This window comes from Cajanus cajan, chromosome 3 (assembly GCF_000230855.2).
Source record: "Cajanus cajan strain Asha chromosome 3, NIPB_CcT2T_4, whole genome shotgun sequence".
Classification (NCBI taxonomy): Eukaryota; Viridiplantae; Streptophyta; class Magnoliopsida; order Fabales; family Fabaceae; genus Cajanus; species Cajanus cajan.
The window spans coordinates 20,192,652-20,207,956 of NC_138519.1; the positions used below are offsets into that span (position 1 = coordinate 20,192,652).

Here is a 15,305-nt window from a genome sequence, read left to right on the forward strand (position 1 = left end):
AGTTGCCGAAGCGTTCACAACATGAATTCTGTTTGACTTGGATTTTCTTTCTTCCAACGGCAAAAATCGCAAACTAGCATAATAACATTCTCTCGCTGCCTTCTGATCAGCATGAATTGTGATTACTTTTCCTTGGTTGGATGGAAACTTCATCGCCAAATGTGGTGTTGAAACGATAGCTCCCAATGCATTCAAAGACGGTCTGTCGAGGAGGATATTATATGAGGTACTTGCATCCACCACAATATATTTTACCTGAACTTCTCTGCTTTCCTGTTCGTCAAAACAAAAGCGTGTGAAGAGTTTAATGTAACCCTTGGTACTGACCCTCTCTCCTGCAAAACCAACCAACGGATCGTCATAGGGAAGCAATTCTTTTTCAGAAATGCCCAACTGCTTGAATGTGTTCCAATATATGATATCTGCCGAACTGCCCTGATCAATCAATGTTTTCTTGACGATGCAATTGTGAATTTCTACACTGATGACCATCGGATCGTCTTGCTCTGGGTCAATGCCTTTGAAGTCAGCATCAGTGAAGGTTATTGCTGGCAATCGCCGAGATGACTGTCTATGAACAGTGTTGACCAATCGGATAGCTCGGAGATGTCTCTTTTGGGCCGAAGAAGTTGTGCCCCCGCCCGCAAAGCCACCAGCAATAGTATTGATAACCCTCCTATGCGAAGCTGCCGAGTCATCTTTTCTTTCGCGCGACCTGCTTCTTTCACGTCGAACTCTATCAGAGGTTTTATCAGAACGGTCTTGCCTGTGCCGATCTTGATACCTGGGTTGATATGAACGATTCTGGGATGAACCTGATCGGTCCACAAAGTTATGCAGTTTTCCTTGCTTAATCAAGTCTTCAATCTTATCTTTAAGGGCCGCACATTCATCAGTTGAGTGTCCACGATTCCGATGATACCGACAAGATTTGCTAGTATCTGCCCGTGGTGGAGTGGAAGCCCTCTTCGGAATTGTCAACACTTCAGACGCCAAAGCCTGTTCGAGGACCGCCGCGCGGTTGGCATTAAGCGGAGTGTACTAAGTATACTTCGGACCCCGGATAGGCCGCTCCCGAAGGGATATTTCTTTGCCTCGCCCCCTGTATGATTGTTCTACCGGTTTTTCGGATTTAGTGGACTGCTCGGCTCGGGCCTGATTTCTGAATTCTGCCAACTCCTCCATCTGCATGTACTTATCAGCCCTCCTACGTAAGTCGTTCATGCCCGAAGGAGGCTTTTTACAGATGCTGTTGACGAATGGGCCTGGTTTCAAAGCTGTTGTAAGATGATGTAGCGCCACAGCTGGGTTGAGATCTCTGATTTCCAAAGTAGCCTTGTTGAACCGATCCATAAACGCCCGAAGTGACTCCTTTTTGTCCTGTCTAAGACTAACCAGAGATAAAGACGTTAGACTATGAGGGCGACTCGTCGCAAAGTGGATAGTGAACTGTGATGACAATGTGTTGAAGGAATCTATTGAATTGGGTGGGAGACGAGTGAACCAGCTGAGAGCTCTGCCTTTGAGGGACGTAGGAAAGATCCGACACAACGCAGCGTCATCGGTCGTACTCAGAGTTACCTGTGTCAGAAAAACATCTAAATGTTCATCAGGATCAGTGGTACCATCATATTTGTCAATAGGTAAAGCCTTCCAATTATCCATTAAAGGGAGTTGCATAATGGAGGGAGTAAACGGATGTCGGTGTGATCCGACAGTAGTTATATCTGCAGGACGACCCACAGTAGGTAAGGCCGAAGGGAACCTCTCAGGGGCTACTGCTGAAGCATGAGGAACCGATGTATGGACCGCGTGAGATTGATACGACCCTTGAGTTTGTGTGTTGGTGATATGAGTAGGCTTCCATGTTGTATCCTGACTTTTCAATGCTTCATTCTCAGCCCTCAAGGCCGAAAGCTCTCTTGCATCCTTCTCTCTTTGTTGTTTCATTAATTCCATTTCTTGTTTCAGAGAGATCGGTTTCATCCACCACTTCCACATGCTCCTCAATGGGACGATCTTGCGTGTTTGTCCTCCTAGTTATCGGCATCGTTCTTCTCAACAAACTTCCAACCAACTTCGTTCGGCCCCACGGTGGGCGCCAAATGTACCTGTATAAGGATACACCAAATAGTCTTCCTGTGTTCTGAAGGCCGAACGAACGCTCCAATCCGATATGAGTGAAAGGGTTTGTACCTGCAAAAGGCACTCCAACGCTCAAGTCAGCACGGGCACAGAAATCTAGGGTAATTAATGAACAGTGACGTTACCTTTTGACCTGAGTTATTTATACTGACGATCGTGGGCCCTGGACCTTATGGGCCTTGTAAAAACTTACCGTATCAGGTAATACTTCTTAATCAGCTAATTAACCTTTAATGGTTTATTAAAGATAATTAATATAGATAAGCCGAACCAGGTGGCCGATTGGCAATCGGCCACCTGATTCGGTCCCTCGGTAACCGATAAGAGGGTGGCTAAACGCCCCTACCCGTACAATAATAGTCACTAAAAATGTATTTATATCACACCAAAATTTACTATTAGCGATAATTATTTATTTGAAAAAACTTAAGTTTCACGTTGACTAAAAATCAGATAATTAAAGAGTATATAAATAGATGATAACTCTCACCTTACAAGTTTGTTTTGTAGGGTTAAGTTAGACTTATAACTTACTATTCTAAGTTGGTATCAAGTTATTCACCATTACCAAACTTAATAGTCCCTAAACTTGAAGGGGTATATTGGAAAAATCCAAATCTCACATTGAATATTGATAAAATAATTAATTAGGAGATAAGACAATTAAAAAATATATAAGTAAAAGACAATTATCATCTTACAAGTCACACATCGAGTAGAAAGTAAAAAATGTCACAAAAAGTTATACACTTTTTCCGACTATTATAAGGATTTTTACCAGCATTCAGAATAATTGTCGCTAAATGTTTTAGCGACACCACATACGATGGTTATTGTGAAAATGCTGCTAAAATATTTTGTAGCAATTTTTATTACCACTAAAAATCATATTAAATGTCAATAAAAAAAACTATTTTGTTGTAGTGAGCAAATATTTTTTAGAGAAAATGTTTTTATGTACAAAAATATAAATCCAGGAATTATCATCCCTAAAATTCATGAAAATATGCTTGGTTGGATATATGAAAATGTTTATGAATGTTACACAAAGAAGAATTTTTACGACATAAAATAAGTAAACAAAAGAAATATAATATTTTATGATATTAAAACTTTACTTTTTATATCAAGAAAGTTAGTTTCTCACCTCTACAATAAGAATAATTTTATAGAAAACTTAAAGTCATTTTTATAAAACAATATTTTCTATGAATGTTATTTTTAAATAACAAATTAAATACAGAAAACTAACAATTTCAATGTGAGATTTTAGAAAAATAAAAATTATTTGTGTACCAAATGTTCCCTAATTGTATGCTAATGATAAAGTATTTTACTATAATATATAATATAAGTATTAAAATATTTTAATATAATATGTTACTATACATAGCATATTCAAAATATATTTTAAAATATATTAATTTAAGTTTATATTTATTTTATTCTAGTATTTAATTATAAATTATGGTAAGATTTATATAAATTCTTATAATGCTTTACCAAACAAACTATTAATCCTTCAACTAATTAAAACTATTGAATGAAAATTTACCACTTATATTTTATCTCGTAAAATCATACTTAAAATATGTATCAAAAATTTGAATCATCTGATTTTCTTCTAATGATCAAGATTCATGATTGCATTAAAGCAGGGAATGCGCTCCCCTTGTAAACGTTATCAAAATTCTATAATTTAATTACATGACTTGACCACCAGCTATATTATAAAGAAATGTATTTATATTAATTTAATTGTGTTAGTTAACCTGCTTATGTAATGATTATGTTGAAAACTGGTTTCGGAAAGCTCGGAGACATTGACCAAGTCATGTAATTAAATTATTTCTAAAACACACTACTTGCTATTCATTATTCAAGAAGCACTTGTGAGAAGAAAAAAAAAATGCTTCTTCCTTCTTCTAGGAAGCTTTTGGTTTCACACTTTTACTAATACACCACATTTTGAATTATAGGGAAACAAAAATTCAAGTCCCACGTCTTTTTTTTTTTGAATTATAGGGAAACAAAAATTCAAGTCCCACGTCTTTTTTTTTTTTGGGCAAAAAGTTGTATTGAATTTTATTCTATATATATATATATGGATGGTATTATAACTTTCATAGTTCTCCCTAAAAATTTCATGCACAAACTCTAATAATATTACACATAAGAATTAAGAAGGTATTAAGTTTATTGTGTCATTTATTATTGAGTTGTTATGGGACTGATTACAAATGTTCAGTTCTTGATGTGATGAAGTATTGAATCATCCATTATTGGATTATTATTTTATTATCTTTAAATTTAGTTAGAAATCTCACATTAGCTAGTAGTATAATCATAAATAATAGTGTATAAATCTTACACGATTAATAGTATGATCATAAGTAATAGTGTGTAAATAAACAGCAATAATCGCTTTATAGGTCAATTTTTTAAAGTTGAATTAGTTTCATTATTCACTTTGTAGATTTGAATTTTGGCCAAAACTTAAGTAGCAAATTTTTCTAAACAACATGATATATTATTTCCAAGTTGCTTCTGTTATAGAAAAGCTTTAGAAATTGAATCGGATTATCTGTGAAGATAAAAGAAACTGATCTCATACTTGACACATTTCATTGCTAGTGATAAAAAAGAAACACATCTTTCAAACTCAGCACTTAGAATTGGTTCACTACAATTAAAACTTGGCGGAGATACGTGTTTGCATTTAGTATACAGCATGCTTTGAAGATATGTGGGGAACCAAAACTTTGCCTGGCAAAATTATAAGAACAGTAGTAGTGTCAATGTTTTGGATAAAACACACCAATGACCCTTAGAAAGTTAACAATAGTAAATAAGAAAATAGCAATTCCCACGATAGTTGAACTAAATCTCCAAGGGTCACGGAAGTACACAGATCTCAGCACACCCATATAGTGTTTCCAGCAATTGTTGTAGTGTTTATTGAGGTCCTTTGTGATTTCGCCATAATAATTTGAAGTCACCACAACATGCCTGCAAAGACCATTTATCATTGTTGCCAATTCAGTGTGGCTGCCAAGTTCATGAACAATAGCTTCTTTGTCAACCAGAAGCTCCACATCCTCTTGAGTGTGAATCAGAGAGTCAATTAGAGTGACATAATTGCATATGAAAGGTTGGTTTGAATAGTGACACTGCTCCAAGGCAATGAGGTTCCTTAGAACACATTCAGTCACTTGGTCTACTTTCAAATGGGGAATTTGCAAACGAGCTTTGAACCATTTTGAGTATGGTAAGCAACCAAAACACAAGAACCAGCTCAGGATTGGAGTTTTCTCAAACTTTATGTCTAAGTAGCTCCTACCTTGAACTTTCTCAAAGCTAACACCTGCCTCATACAACTTTGTTGCAGTCCTCAGAACACATTCTACTTGACAAGGGGTGAAATGTTGTGATGGATTTTCATTCACCCGCTCGACTTGGATTTCTCTAGGAAGGTAGGTGTATCTAATCAAATCAGTGAAGTGTTTGCAAGATTTACAGTTTTGGATCATCTCCATTTTTTGAATTGACTTGTGTGGATAAAAATCTTCAAAGTAGTTAAAGGCAAGCTCAATAAATTTGCCAGAGTTTTCCTTGGTGGCATTATCTCCAACCCAGACCCTTTTGTGCAATTCCTCCAACACAAACATGGGAAGCTGATTTTCAAGTAGTGACAAGTCACGTTGAGTGCTCTTGCACACCCATGATGTGGTGAACATGAAATCATTCTCCTGTTCAGATTTGCTTGATTTTCTCAGAAAAAGCTCCAAGATGAAGACTGAGTCCAACAGGATCATTTCTACAAACTTTTCCTCCTTGCACAGCTCTGGCTTGGAATAACAGTTACGTATCTTTTCTTTGCTCACTTCAATGAAGGCTTTATATTGTGACAAAGCTAAAGCCTGTTTTTGAGAAAGACGTTTCCAGAAGGCATGAAAGTACCTTTGTTTCTGTTTCTCTTGCTTTAGTTCTGACTTATCACTGTGAAGAGGGCCTATTGAGATGAACTGTGGGGTATAGGCTTCCACATTCAACTTCGAAAGATGGGGTGGAACCTTGTAAATGCAACATTCATCATACACCTCAGGCTCAATATGTTCAGGAATGTTAATTATGTGCTGGATCTGAAGTTTATTATCAGTATAACTAGTTGGAGAAGTCATTGAAGCAAAAACTTTCTCTTTCCTGAGAGAAAGAGGAAAAGAACATATAGAATCACTTGCAATACATTGAAAGTTTGGAACAAACCTTATAACTGCTACCAAGGTTTCAAATTTCAGGTCATTTTGACATTGCAAGAAATTATAAATAAATGCAACTGATGCAACTAAAATTTCAGCCATAGAAACTTACAAAATTGACTGATGCTGATGCAACTACAATTTTCAGTCATGGAAACCTCCAAAACCTTGATGTTGCTTTTGAAATCACAAGAGTGGACCCTTTTTTCTTTTTAACATTTCAAAGCACTTGCATTTGAGAAACTTGAATTTTGTGAAGAAAAATAGTAGGACATTTGAAGATGAAAATACAAAGAGAAAAAGTCCTACAAGCAACCAACAAAGGTTGAAGAAAACCAAAATACTTGTTTCAGATTAAGGAATCAAAACATGCTTTCCAACACACAAAGCTTTTTCCATTGATAAATGAACCAGAGTTAAAAACAAGACATACCGGTTTTGGGTACCTAGAAAGGGAAGTGTTTCACACTTTCACTCATGTGGTTACAACTTGGAAGGCTTTGATGTTCAAAGGAGCCTACTTCCTTTCACACTATGCTACATTGGTAAATGAGTTCTGATGCTTTTTTGTCTGTTTGCACTTATGCATGTACATTCGTTTTATGGGGTAAGAATGTTTAATTATAGTCCTAATTTTTGGTCATGGGCACATAATCTCTCATTTCTTCTTATCTGTCTTTGAATGTGAATACTTGTTTTCTTCTTTAAAATAAGGTATATTTTTAAGTCAAAAGTTAAGAATTAATTTTTTAATCTAGTTACTTTTATTTAAAGAGTTCATTTTTTTAATAAATATTTTTCTATATGCACCATCAATATTGAATTAAACTCTTAATTACATGTTTAAGAGATATCTATCAAATATGTTACACTTCGTTAGTTCTCTTTTGTCTTTAATTATAATGATTTAACTAAAATTTTCAATTTAATTGTGTGTGTGATTATAAACTACGGATGATTTTTTTAAAAAAATCATATGTAATGTTTAGAAAAAAGATAAAAAGCAAATTAAATAAATTTAAAATTAAGGTTTAAAGCATTAATAGGTCTTAGAATTTTAAATTTCTAATTCAATTCCTAAAATAAAATAATTTGTAAATTTTATAATTGGATCTCTAAATTTAATAAAATCATATGTCAATTACAATTTTTTTATGTACTTAGTTTAAAACATATTAAAAATTTTCATAAACTTAGTTATGTACTTCTGATTCTAAATATAAAAGGAAAAACATGTTTGTTAGTCTTAAAATAAATAAATTTCTATTATATTTGCCGTATTTAATGTTATCATTTTCTAAAATAACATTTTATCAAGTTTCGGATAATTTAAAAACTAAAGTGTTTTTTAAATGAAATTAGTGCAAGTAGATTTTTTCTAATAATTAGTATGAATTTTTTTTTGTTGCTTATAGCTGGCACCATCGAAAGTATCAAACTTAAAATTAAATAATAAGCTAAAATAATTTTAATATAAAAGCCAGTTAATTTCATAGGGTGGACTAAAATCACGGAGCACTAGGGTGTGACGTGTGAGATGCATATTATTTATTTCTTTATTTTTAGAAAAGGCAAAAAAAATTATAAAAATAGTTGTAATATGACATTAGAACAACGACGACTTAAGTTTGATCTAATTAAGATCACATTTATAATTTTTTCAATCTTAAAAAAAATATCATAGAACTCGATAAGTTTGGTGGCCAGCCTCATTTATCAAATAATTCTCTATCTTCCTTAATTAGTTTTTTTTTTTTAAATCTCATATATCTACCTATACAGTCCTAATTACTAATATATATTATTTGTCCTAACAAATTCTGGGTCACAAATACCGTCAACAACTTTTGATTTTGGAAGGTACACCAAACATTACACAGGCTTTATGACGTTCTGGAAAAACATAATACTGAGATTTTCATTTTATACTTAAATATGTTGTTAGTTTCTAAATTTGTCTTAAATTTATATTTAGTTTCTTAAATATAAAATTATTTTTAATTCATATAAATTTTTAATTTTTATATTTAAAATTTATTAAAAAAACTTGTCAAATACTATCTCATAAAACATATCTGTTGATATTTCTGTTAATAAAAATATCATATTATAATTATCTGAATTTATCATTTTTAAATATTTTATTAATTAAGTAAAGATTAAAATAAGATTTTTTAAAATTATAAAAATTAAAAATAATAATTTTAAATTTAAGAAACTCAAAAATAAAAATACATTTAAACTGTCATTTTATTATTCAGGATAGAATGGGAAGTGTACTATCCGTATTGTTATGCCGAGCTCAAGCTCGGCATCACAGTGCAGGACGACCTCGGACATGCACTGGGAAGATCTCGGCCTAGACGAGATCCGCTATCTAATTAGATCATAACTGATCTCAGGCCCAAGGCCCAACGAAACCCTAATTCACACCAAGGTACGTACGTTACTTATACGAGACTCATACTCCCACAAACACTAACTTTAGCATCGGAGTCTCTTTTGCAGGTACCACCCCCATCTTGGAACATCAAGCGTACCAGCGAAGGAGACTCACCGACCTTACCCAGCAGATCAACTCTACCTCAGATCCCCGGTAAGAACATCTGGCACCCACCGTGGGGCCGATCAAGACAACTCTTATCGGCCACACTTATGGTTTGCACCAGAAGCCATAACAGACGTGCAACAGACGACCTAGATCACACGGCTACCATGGATAACGAAGCCACATTGAGGAGACTGATCGACCAGGTCAAATAGATGTGGCAACAACACGACGTCGATTTGCAAAACATGCGTGCCAAGCACGAAACCGACCTAGGAGCGATGCGGAACGCTAATGAGGCTGACCTAGCGGCACTACGCGCCGAGAATGAGCGGATTCGCGCCCAACTCCCTCGACGCCCCTCCAATCATCAGCCTCAGACGAGCAACCTCCACGAGGAAGAAGGGCATTCGGTCTCCCAACCCCGGACTACGACTAGGCCATCGACTCCACGACCTGTCACGCATCGGTCTCATGCACCGACGAACAAGTCGGCCCACGAAGTCAACAAGGCCCCTACTCATGTCACAGGGGATCAGGCAACCTTCCGCCGTCACCCTTTCGTGGACGGCATCATGGAGACGCCGCTCCCTCACTGATGGAAACCTCTCCACCTCGACCGTTACGATGGCACGACGGACCCGGATGAGCACATCGACCTGTATACAATGCAGGTAAACCTCTACACTAATAACGATGCTATCCTGTGTAGGTTTTTTCGACCTCGCTCAAAGGGGCCGCGCTCAACTGGTACACCCAGCTGCCTGCCGAGTCCATTGGCAGCTTCGGCACCCTGGTTATACGGTTCATAGCACAGTATGCGACGAGCTGACCTCATCATATAACATCAGCTGCCCTGGCCAGTCTCCGACAGGGTGACGATGAACCACTCCAGACGTTCATGGAACGATTCGCCGCCATCTCGGTAAAGATTCAGAATCTGAACCCTAAGGTCGCCATACACGCCATGCTCATGGCACTCAAGCCCGGACCGTTCGTCGACAGTCTATGTCGTGAAGCTCCTCGCGATATGGATGAGCTTCGTGCCCGTACTACTGGGTACATCTAGATGGAGGAACATTCTGCCTTCCGTGACCAAGTTCGTGAAAAATCATAAGCAAAACCTGATAGTGGCCACAAAGACAAGATGAAGGTCACCAACGACAGCCAGTTCAAGAAAATCGCTCGAACAGGTAAGGGGGGAGATACGACTTCTACACTCCCCTAAACACACCCAGAGTCTACATCCTGGAGGAGGCCAGTAACAGCAACCTGCTCACCCTGCCACCACCAGGTTATACTCTCAACAGTGCGGACAAGCCCAAACACTACTGGTATCATAGGAACCATGGGCACACCACTGAAGAGTGTCCACACTCCGAGATCGCATAGAGGAACTCATACAGGCAGGCCACCTCGGCCAGTATGTCCAACGACAACAGGGTCACCGAGGAGGCTACGGTGGACGAGGACGAGGTAGAGTTCGTGGTTCGGGAGCTCGCACGGACCAACCCTCTGGCTCTCAGCAAAATGCCGATGGAGTAGTGCAAGCCAAGGTAAGCCAGGAAACAGGGTCAGCTCCCCTACGGGGAGTAATCAACACAATTCCAGGTGGCTTCGCAGGGGGAGGTGCCAGCAGCTCGGCCCGGAAGAGGCACCTGCGCAACATCAACAGCGTCCACTCGACTACCTCGGCTTCGCACCAGAGTTCATTGCCGATCACCTTCAGCGACGACGACTATGCTGGCGTCAGCCCCAACCAGGATAACCCCATGGTCATCGCTGTGGAAGTTATCAATTGGGAGGTCCACAAGACACTGATTGACCAAGGGAGCTCGGCCGACATCCTATATTGGCCGACGTTCCTCAGGTTAGACATCCCTCACTCTCTCATCCAACCTCACACAGAGCCCCTAGTCGATTTTGCAGGAGAGCGAGTTCACACTCGGGGATATGTGGACCTGCTAACAACTTTCGGGACCTCTCCAGACACAAAGCAGATTATGGTCCGATACCTCCTCGTGGAAGCCAACACTTCCTACAATATAATCATTGGGAGGCCGACCTTGAACCAACTTGGAGCAGTGGTGTCCACTCCACACCTCACCATGAAGTTCCCAAGGAATGGTGGGAAGATTATTTCCGTCAAGGCAAACCAGAAAACAGCTCGGCAGTGCTACAGTCAGAAGATCTCCTCGTCCGGCGAGCAATGCAAGAATGATCCTCCCACTGTGGCTCACATCACCCACGTGGAAATCGCTGATCTCGATCCGAGGTCCGACGCCCATGATGAACGGCCAAGTCCCATTGACGAGCTCGACAACCTCCAGATCAGGAAACTCCTCGGGCAGTGCACAAAAATCAGCAGGCAGTTGAGCCCGGAGTTGCGATAGTAGCTCGAAGCTGAGATCCTCAAAAACGTCGACCTCTTCACCTGGTCCAGTGTAGACATGCCAGGTATAAACTCTGACTTCATCTATCACAGGTTAGCAATACACAAGGAGGCAAGGCTAGTGGCCCAGAGAAAGAGGAAGGTCGGTGGTTAAAGACGGGAGGCCATCATCACCGAGACACAAAAATTGCTGAACGTTGGCTTCATCCGCGAGGTCAGGTACACCACATGGTTGGAAAACGAGGTATTGGTAAAAAAGAGCTCGAGGAAATACCGTCTTGAACAAGGCATGCCCCAAGGACTCATACCCCTTGCCGAGCATCGACAGGCTGGTCGATGGAGAATCTGGGCACGCCCTCCTCAGTTTCCTCGATGCTTACTCCGGGTACAACCAAATCATGATGTACCCATCAGACGAGGTGCACACGTCATTCATCACTGATCGCGCCAATTACTGCTATCGAGTGATGCCCTTCGGTCTCAAGAATGCGGGGGCCACTTACCAGCGAATGATGGACAAGATTTTCTACCACCAAATTGGCCGGAATATGGAGGTCTACATTGACGACATGGTGGTCAAAACCACCTAAGCCGCAGACCATGTAGCCGACCTCGTTGAGGTGTTCAGCCAAATCAGGAGACATAACATGCGTCTCAACCCGGAGAAGTGCGTCTTCAACGTACAGGGAGGTAAGTTCCTCGGTTTTATGATCACTAGCAGAGGAATCGAAGCCAACCCTGAAAAGTGCAAAGTCATTATCCAGATGTAGAGTCCTCAAACAGTGAAAGAAGTCCAACGCCTAGTCGGAAGGTTAGTCTCACTGTCTCGTTTCATCCCCAGACTCGCGGAGAAGGCAGGGCCAATCTTCACTCTACTACGGAAGCCAAAAGACTTCCAGTGGACAGATCAGTGCGAGGAAGCTTTCCGAAGTTTCAAATCCTTTCTCACGTCCCCGCCTATCCTGTAGAGGCCGAATCATAAAACCGACCTCCTCCTCTACTTGGCCGTAGCAGAAAACGCCATCAGTGCAGTGATAGTGCGAGAACATCAGAAAGTGCAGACGTCGATCTACTTCATTAGCCAAGTCCTCCAAAGTACGGAGAAACGGTACCAAATGATCGAAAAGTTGGCACTGGTACTCGTCACCGCAGCCCGATGACTCCGACCTTACTTCTAGAGCCACTAGGTGATAGTCAAAACTGACTACCCCATCAAGCAAATTCTGAGAAAGCCCGAGCTCGCTGGACAGAAGATTGCGTGGTCAGTAGAATTGTCCGAGTTTGGCATCCAGTACGAAAGTCGTGCCGCCCTGAAAGCTCAATGCCTGGCTGACTTCGTAGCCGAGCTCACGCCCACTTCTACCGAGGAACCACAGGTATGGACTTTACACGTTCACAAGTCCTCTAACTCTAAGGGTGAGGGTGCAGGTATCATATTGGAAGGCCCAAACCAAGTCACTTTGGAGCAATCCCTCAAATTCAGCTTTAAAGTGACCAACAACCAGGCGGAGTATGAGGCACTTCTCGCAGGACTGAGGCTGGCTCGCAACCTCGGGGCCCAAAGAGTGAGTTGCAACAGCGACTCGAAACTCATGGTGGAACAGCTCAGTGGGACGTACCAGGCAAAGGATATTCTCTTACAGCGGTACTTCCACATTGCATCCCACCAGATCTCGTCCTTCGACGAGTTCACTATACAGCATGTGTCGCAAGAACAAAATTCCCGAGTCGACCTCCTATCAAAGCTCGCCAGCACCAAACGACCCAAGCAGCATCGGACCATCATCCAGGAGACCTTGCACTCACCCAACCTAGACGACAAAGTTGTCAATACCAACAACAGCGAAGACCAAGGATGGATGACAGGCATCTAGAGCTACTTGAAAGAAGGAGTTTTGCCCAAAGACAAAGACGAAGCTCGAAAAATAAGGGTGAGGTCAGCCAAGTTCGTAATCATCGGCGACGAACTGTTCAAACGTGGCATCTCCACCCCACTGCTCAAGTGCTTAACTGCGCCTCAAGCAGCCTACGTCATCGAAGAGATTCACTAGGGCATATGTGACATGCATTCTGGAGCACGCTCAATGGCGACCAGAGTACTCCGAGCAGGATACTACTGACCCACTCTGAAATCGGATTGCCAGAACTACGTACAAAAATGCAAAGAATGCTAGCAGTTCGGCAACATACACCGGCAACCGCCCGAAGCTCTTCACCATATGATGTCAGCATGGCCTTTCTCCCAGTGGGGAATGGACATCCTTGGGCCATTCCCCCCTGCGAAAGGTCAACTCAAGTTCCTCCTAGTGGCTTGAGGCATGCCCACTCGCCAAAATCACCACGAAAATGTGCAAAGGTTCACCTGGAGGAATATTGTCTACAGGTTCGGAATCCCTCACACCCTCGTTACTGACAACGGCCGTCAATTCATCGCACAAGGCTTCGAGGACTTCCTCTGTGAGCTCGGTATCAAGCATCTTCCGACCTTAGTGGAACATCCGCAAACTAATGGCCAAGCCGAAGTAGCTAACAAGGTCATCCTCCGAGAACTTAAGAAACGGCTAGGGAATGCCAAAGGAGAGTGGGCCGACGAGCTTCCCAGCATCCTCTGGGCGTATCATTGCACCCCCCAGTCAACAACGTAAGAAACGCCTTACAGGCTAACTTACGGAGCTAACGCAATGATCCCAGTAGAAGTCGGAGAGACATCACACCGACGCCAAGCCTTCAACGGCGAGCAGAACGCTCAAGAGTTAGCAGCCGACCTCGACCTAGTTGACGAGCTCAGAGAAGAAGCTCAAATCCACGAAGAAGCCTGCAAGCTCCGAGCTTCCAAAAGATACAATATGCGAGTGCGACCTCGCTCTTTCCGAGTTGGCGACCTAGTGTGGCGTCTACTAGGCGAAGCTCGGAACGACACATCAGATGGAAAGCTTGCACCCACCTGGGGTGGCCCATTCCGAGTTGTAGAAGACTTGGAAAACGGAGCATACTGACTGGAGGAGCTCAGCGGAAAGTCCATACCACGAACTTGGAATGCCACGCATCTCAAGTTCTACTTCAGTTAAATTTTGAACGAATGAGTTGTGCACTCTTTTCCCGCCTCAGTCTTTTATCCCAAAAAATAGAAAAATGGGTTTTGGCTGAGAGGGTTTTTAACGAGGCACATTTACACAACTAATAAAATAACTCATTCTTTTCATTCATATTCTCCTAACTTTAATTTTGTGATTAGACCAAGGTTGAGTTCGAAACTTGGCATACTTTACTTTATTTTACGACGAGGTCGAATCCAAACCTCGATCTGACTTATCTTGCTCTTAATTTAGGTCGAGTTCGAACCTTAACACAACATATTTCACACTACAACGAGGTCGAATTCGAACCTCGGTCCAACTCATCTCGCTCATATTTACGACCGAATACAAACCTTAATATAATCCGCTAAAGGTCGAGTTCGAACCTTAGCAAAATCCATTCAAGGTCGAGTTTGAACCATGGCATAATCCACTCGAGGTCAAGTTTGAACCTTGGCATAACCAAGGTCGAGTTCGAACCTTGGCATAATCAAGGTCGAGTTCGAACCTTGGCAAAATTCACTCAAGGTCGAGTTCGAACCTTGGCATAATCAAGGTTGAGTTCGAACCTTGGAAAAACCCACTCGAAGTCAAGTTTGAACCTCACAACGAAACATCTCAATCTCGCCCAAAGACGAATTTGAACCTTGGAACAAACCACTTCGCTCCAAACCGGGTCTAAGCGCCACAAAGCACAAAAATACACAGCAAATACTGAACGTGTTTTAAAAACAGTACATAAGCGAAAAATACATATACACAACAATGTTTACAGAGTTCAATACTTGAATTCAAAGAAAAAATAAAAAGAAAAATAAACTAGACTTTTACAAACTTAGCCTACGCAGAGGCATTCTCGCTGGAGTTGTCCTCGACATCATCCT

General features: G+C 40.8%; 3 protein-coding genes across 5 annotated transcripts; 2 read left to right on the plus strand and 1 right to left on the minus strand.

Moving 5' to 3' along the window:
* Nucleotides 1–4,738: 4,738 nt before the first annotated feature.
* On the minus strand, nt 4,739–6,996 carry LOC109806077 (UPF0481 protein At3g47200). Of its 3 annotated transcripts, none has more exons than XM_020368429.3 (2): nt 6,838–6,992; nt 4,739–6,709 (listed from the first exon to the last, which is right to left on the minus strand). In XM_020368429.3, the coding sequence occupies exon 2, from the start codon at nt 6,504–6,506 to the stop codon at nt 4,941–4,943; it is 1,566 nt and encodes a 521-aa protein (XP_020224018.1). In that variant the 5' UTR covers nt 6,507–6,709; nt 6,838–6,992; the 3' UTR covers nt 4,739–4,940. The 3 variants fall into 3 exon arrangements, with proteins under 3 accessions (XP_020224018.1, XP_020224019.1, XP_020224020.1); XM_020368430.3 differs by having other exon boundaries at nt 4,777–6,348; nt 6,517–6,996; XM_020368431.3 differs by having other exon boundaries at nt 4,777–6,348; nt 6,838–6,995.
* A 5,463-nt stretch (nt 6,997–12,459) lies between these two features.
* Nucleotides 12,460–13,218, plus strand: LOC145956135 (uncharacterized). Its single transcript, XM_083071698.1, has 2 exons — nt 12,460–12,480; nt 12,577–13,218. Exons 1-2 carry the CDS (start codon nt 12,460–12,462, stop codon nt 13,216–13,218), a joined length of 663 nt encoding a protein of 220 aa, XP_082927824.1.
* An 807-nt stretch (nt 13,219–14,025) lies between these two features.
* LOC145956136 (uncharacterized) lies at nt 14,026–14,340 on the plus strand. The gene has a single exon (XM_083071699.1). The coding sequence runs from the start codon at nt 14,026–14,028 to the stop codon at nt 14,338–14,340; it is 315 nt and encodes a 104-aa protein (XP_082927825.1).
* The last annotated feature ends 965 nt before the right edge of the window (nt 14,341–15,305 follow it).

Excerpts from the sequence above, each read along its gene's own strand:
- LOC145956135 (XM_083071698.1), top strand. The coding sequence starts at position 12,460 with ATGATCGAAAAGTTGGCACTG. Across the intron at positions 12,481-12,576 it reads TGATCGAAAAGTTGGCACTG|CCCGAGCTCGCTGGACAGAA; the intron begins GTACTCGTCACC and ends ATTCTGAGAAAG.
- LOC145956136 (XM_083071699.1), top strand. The coding sequence starts at position 14,026 with ATGATCCCAGTAGAAGTCGGAGAGACATCACACCGACGCCAAGCCTTC.
- LOC109806077 (XM_020368429.3), bottom strand. The coding sequence starts at position 6,506 with ATGGCTGAAATTTTAGTTGCATCAGTTGCATTTATTTATAATTTCTTG.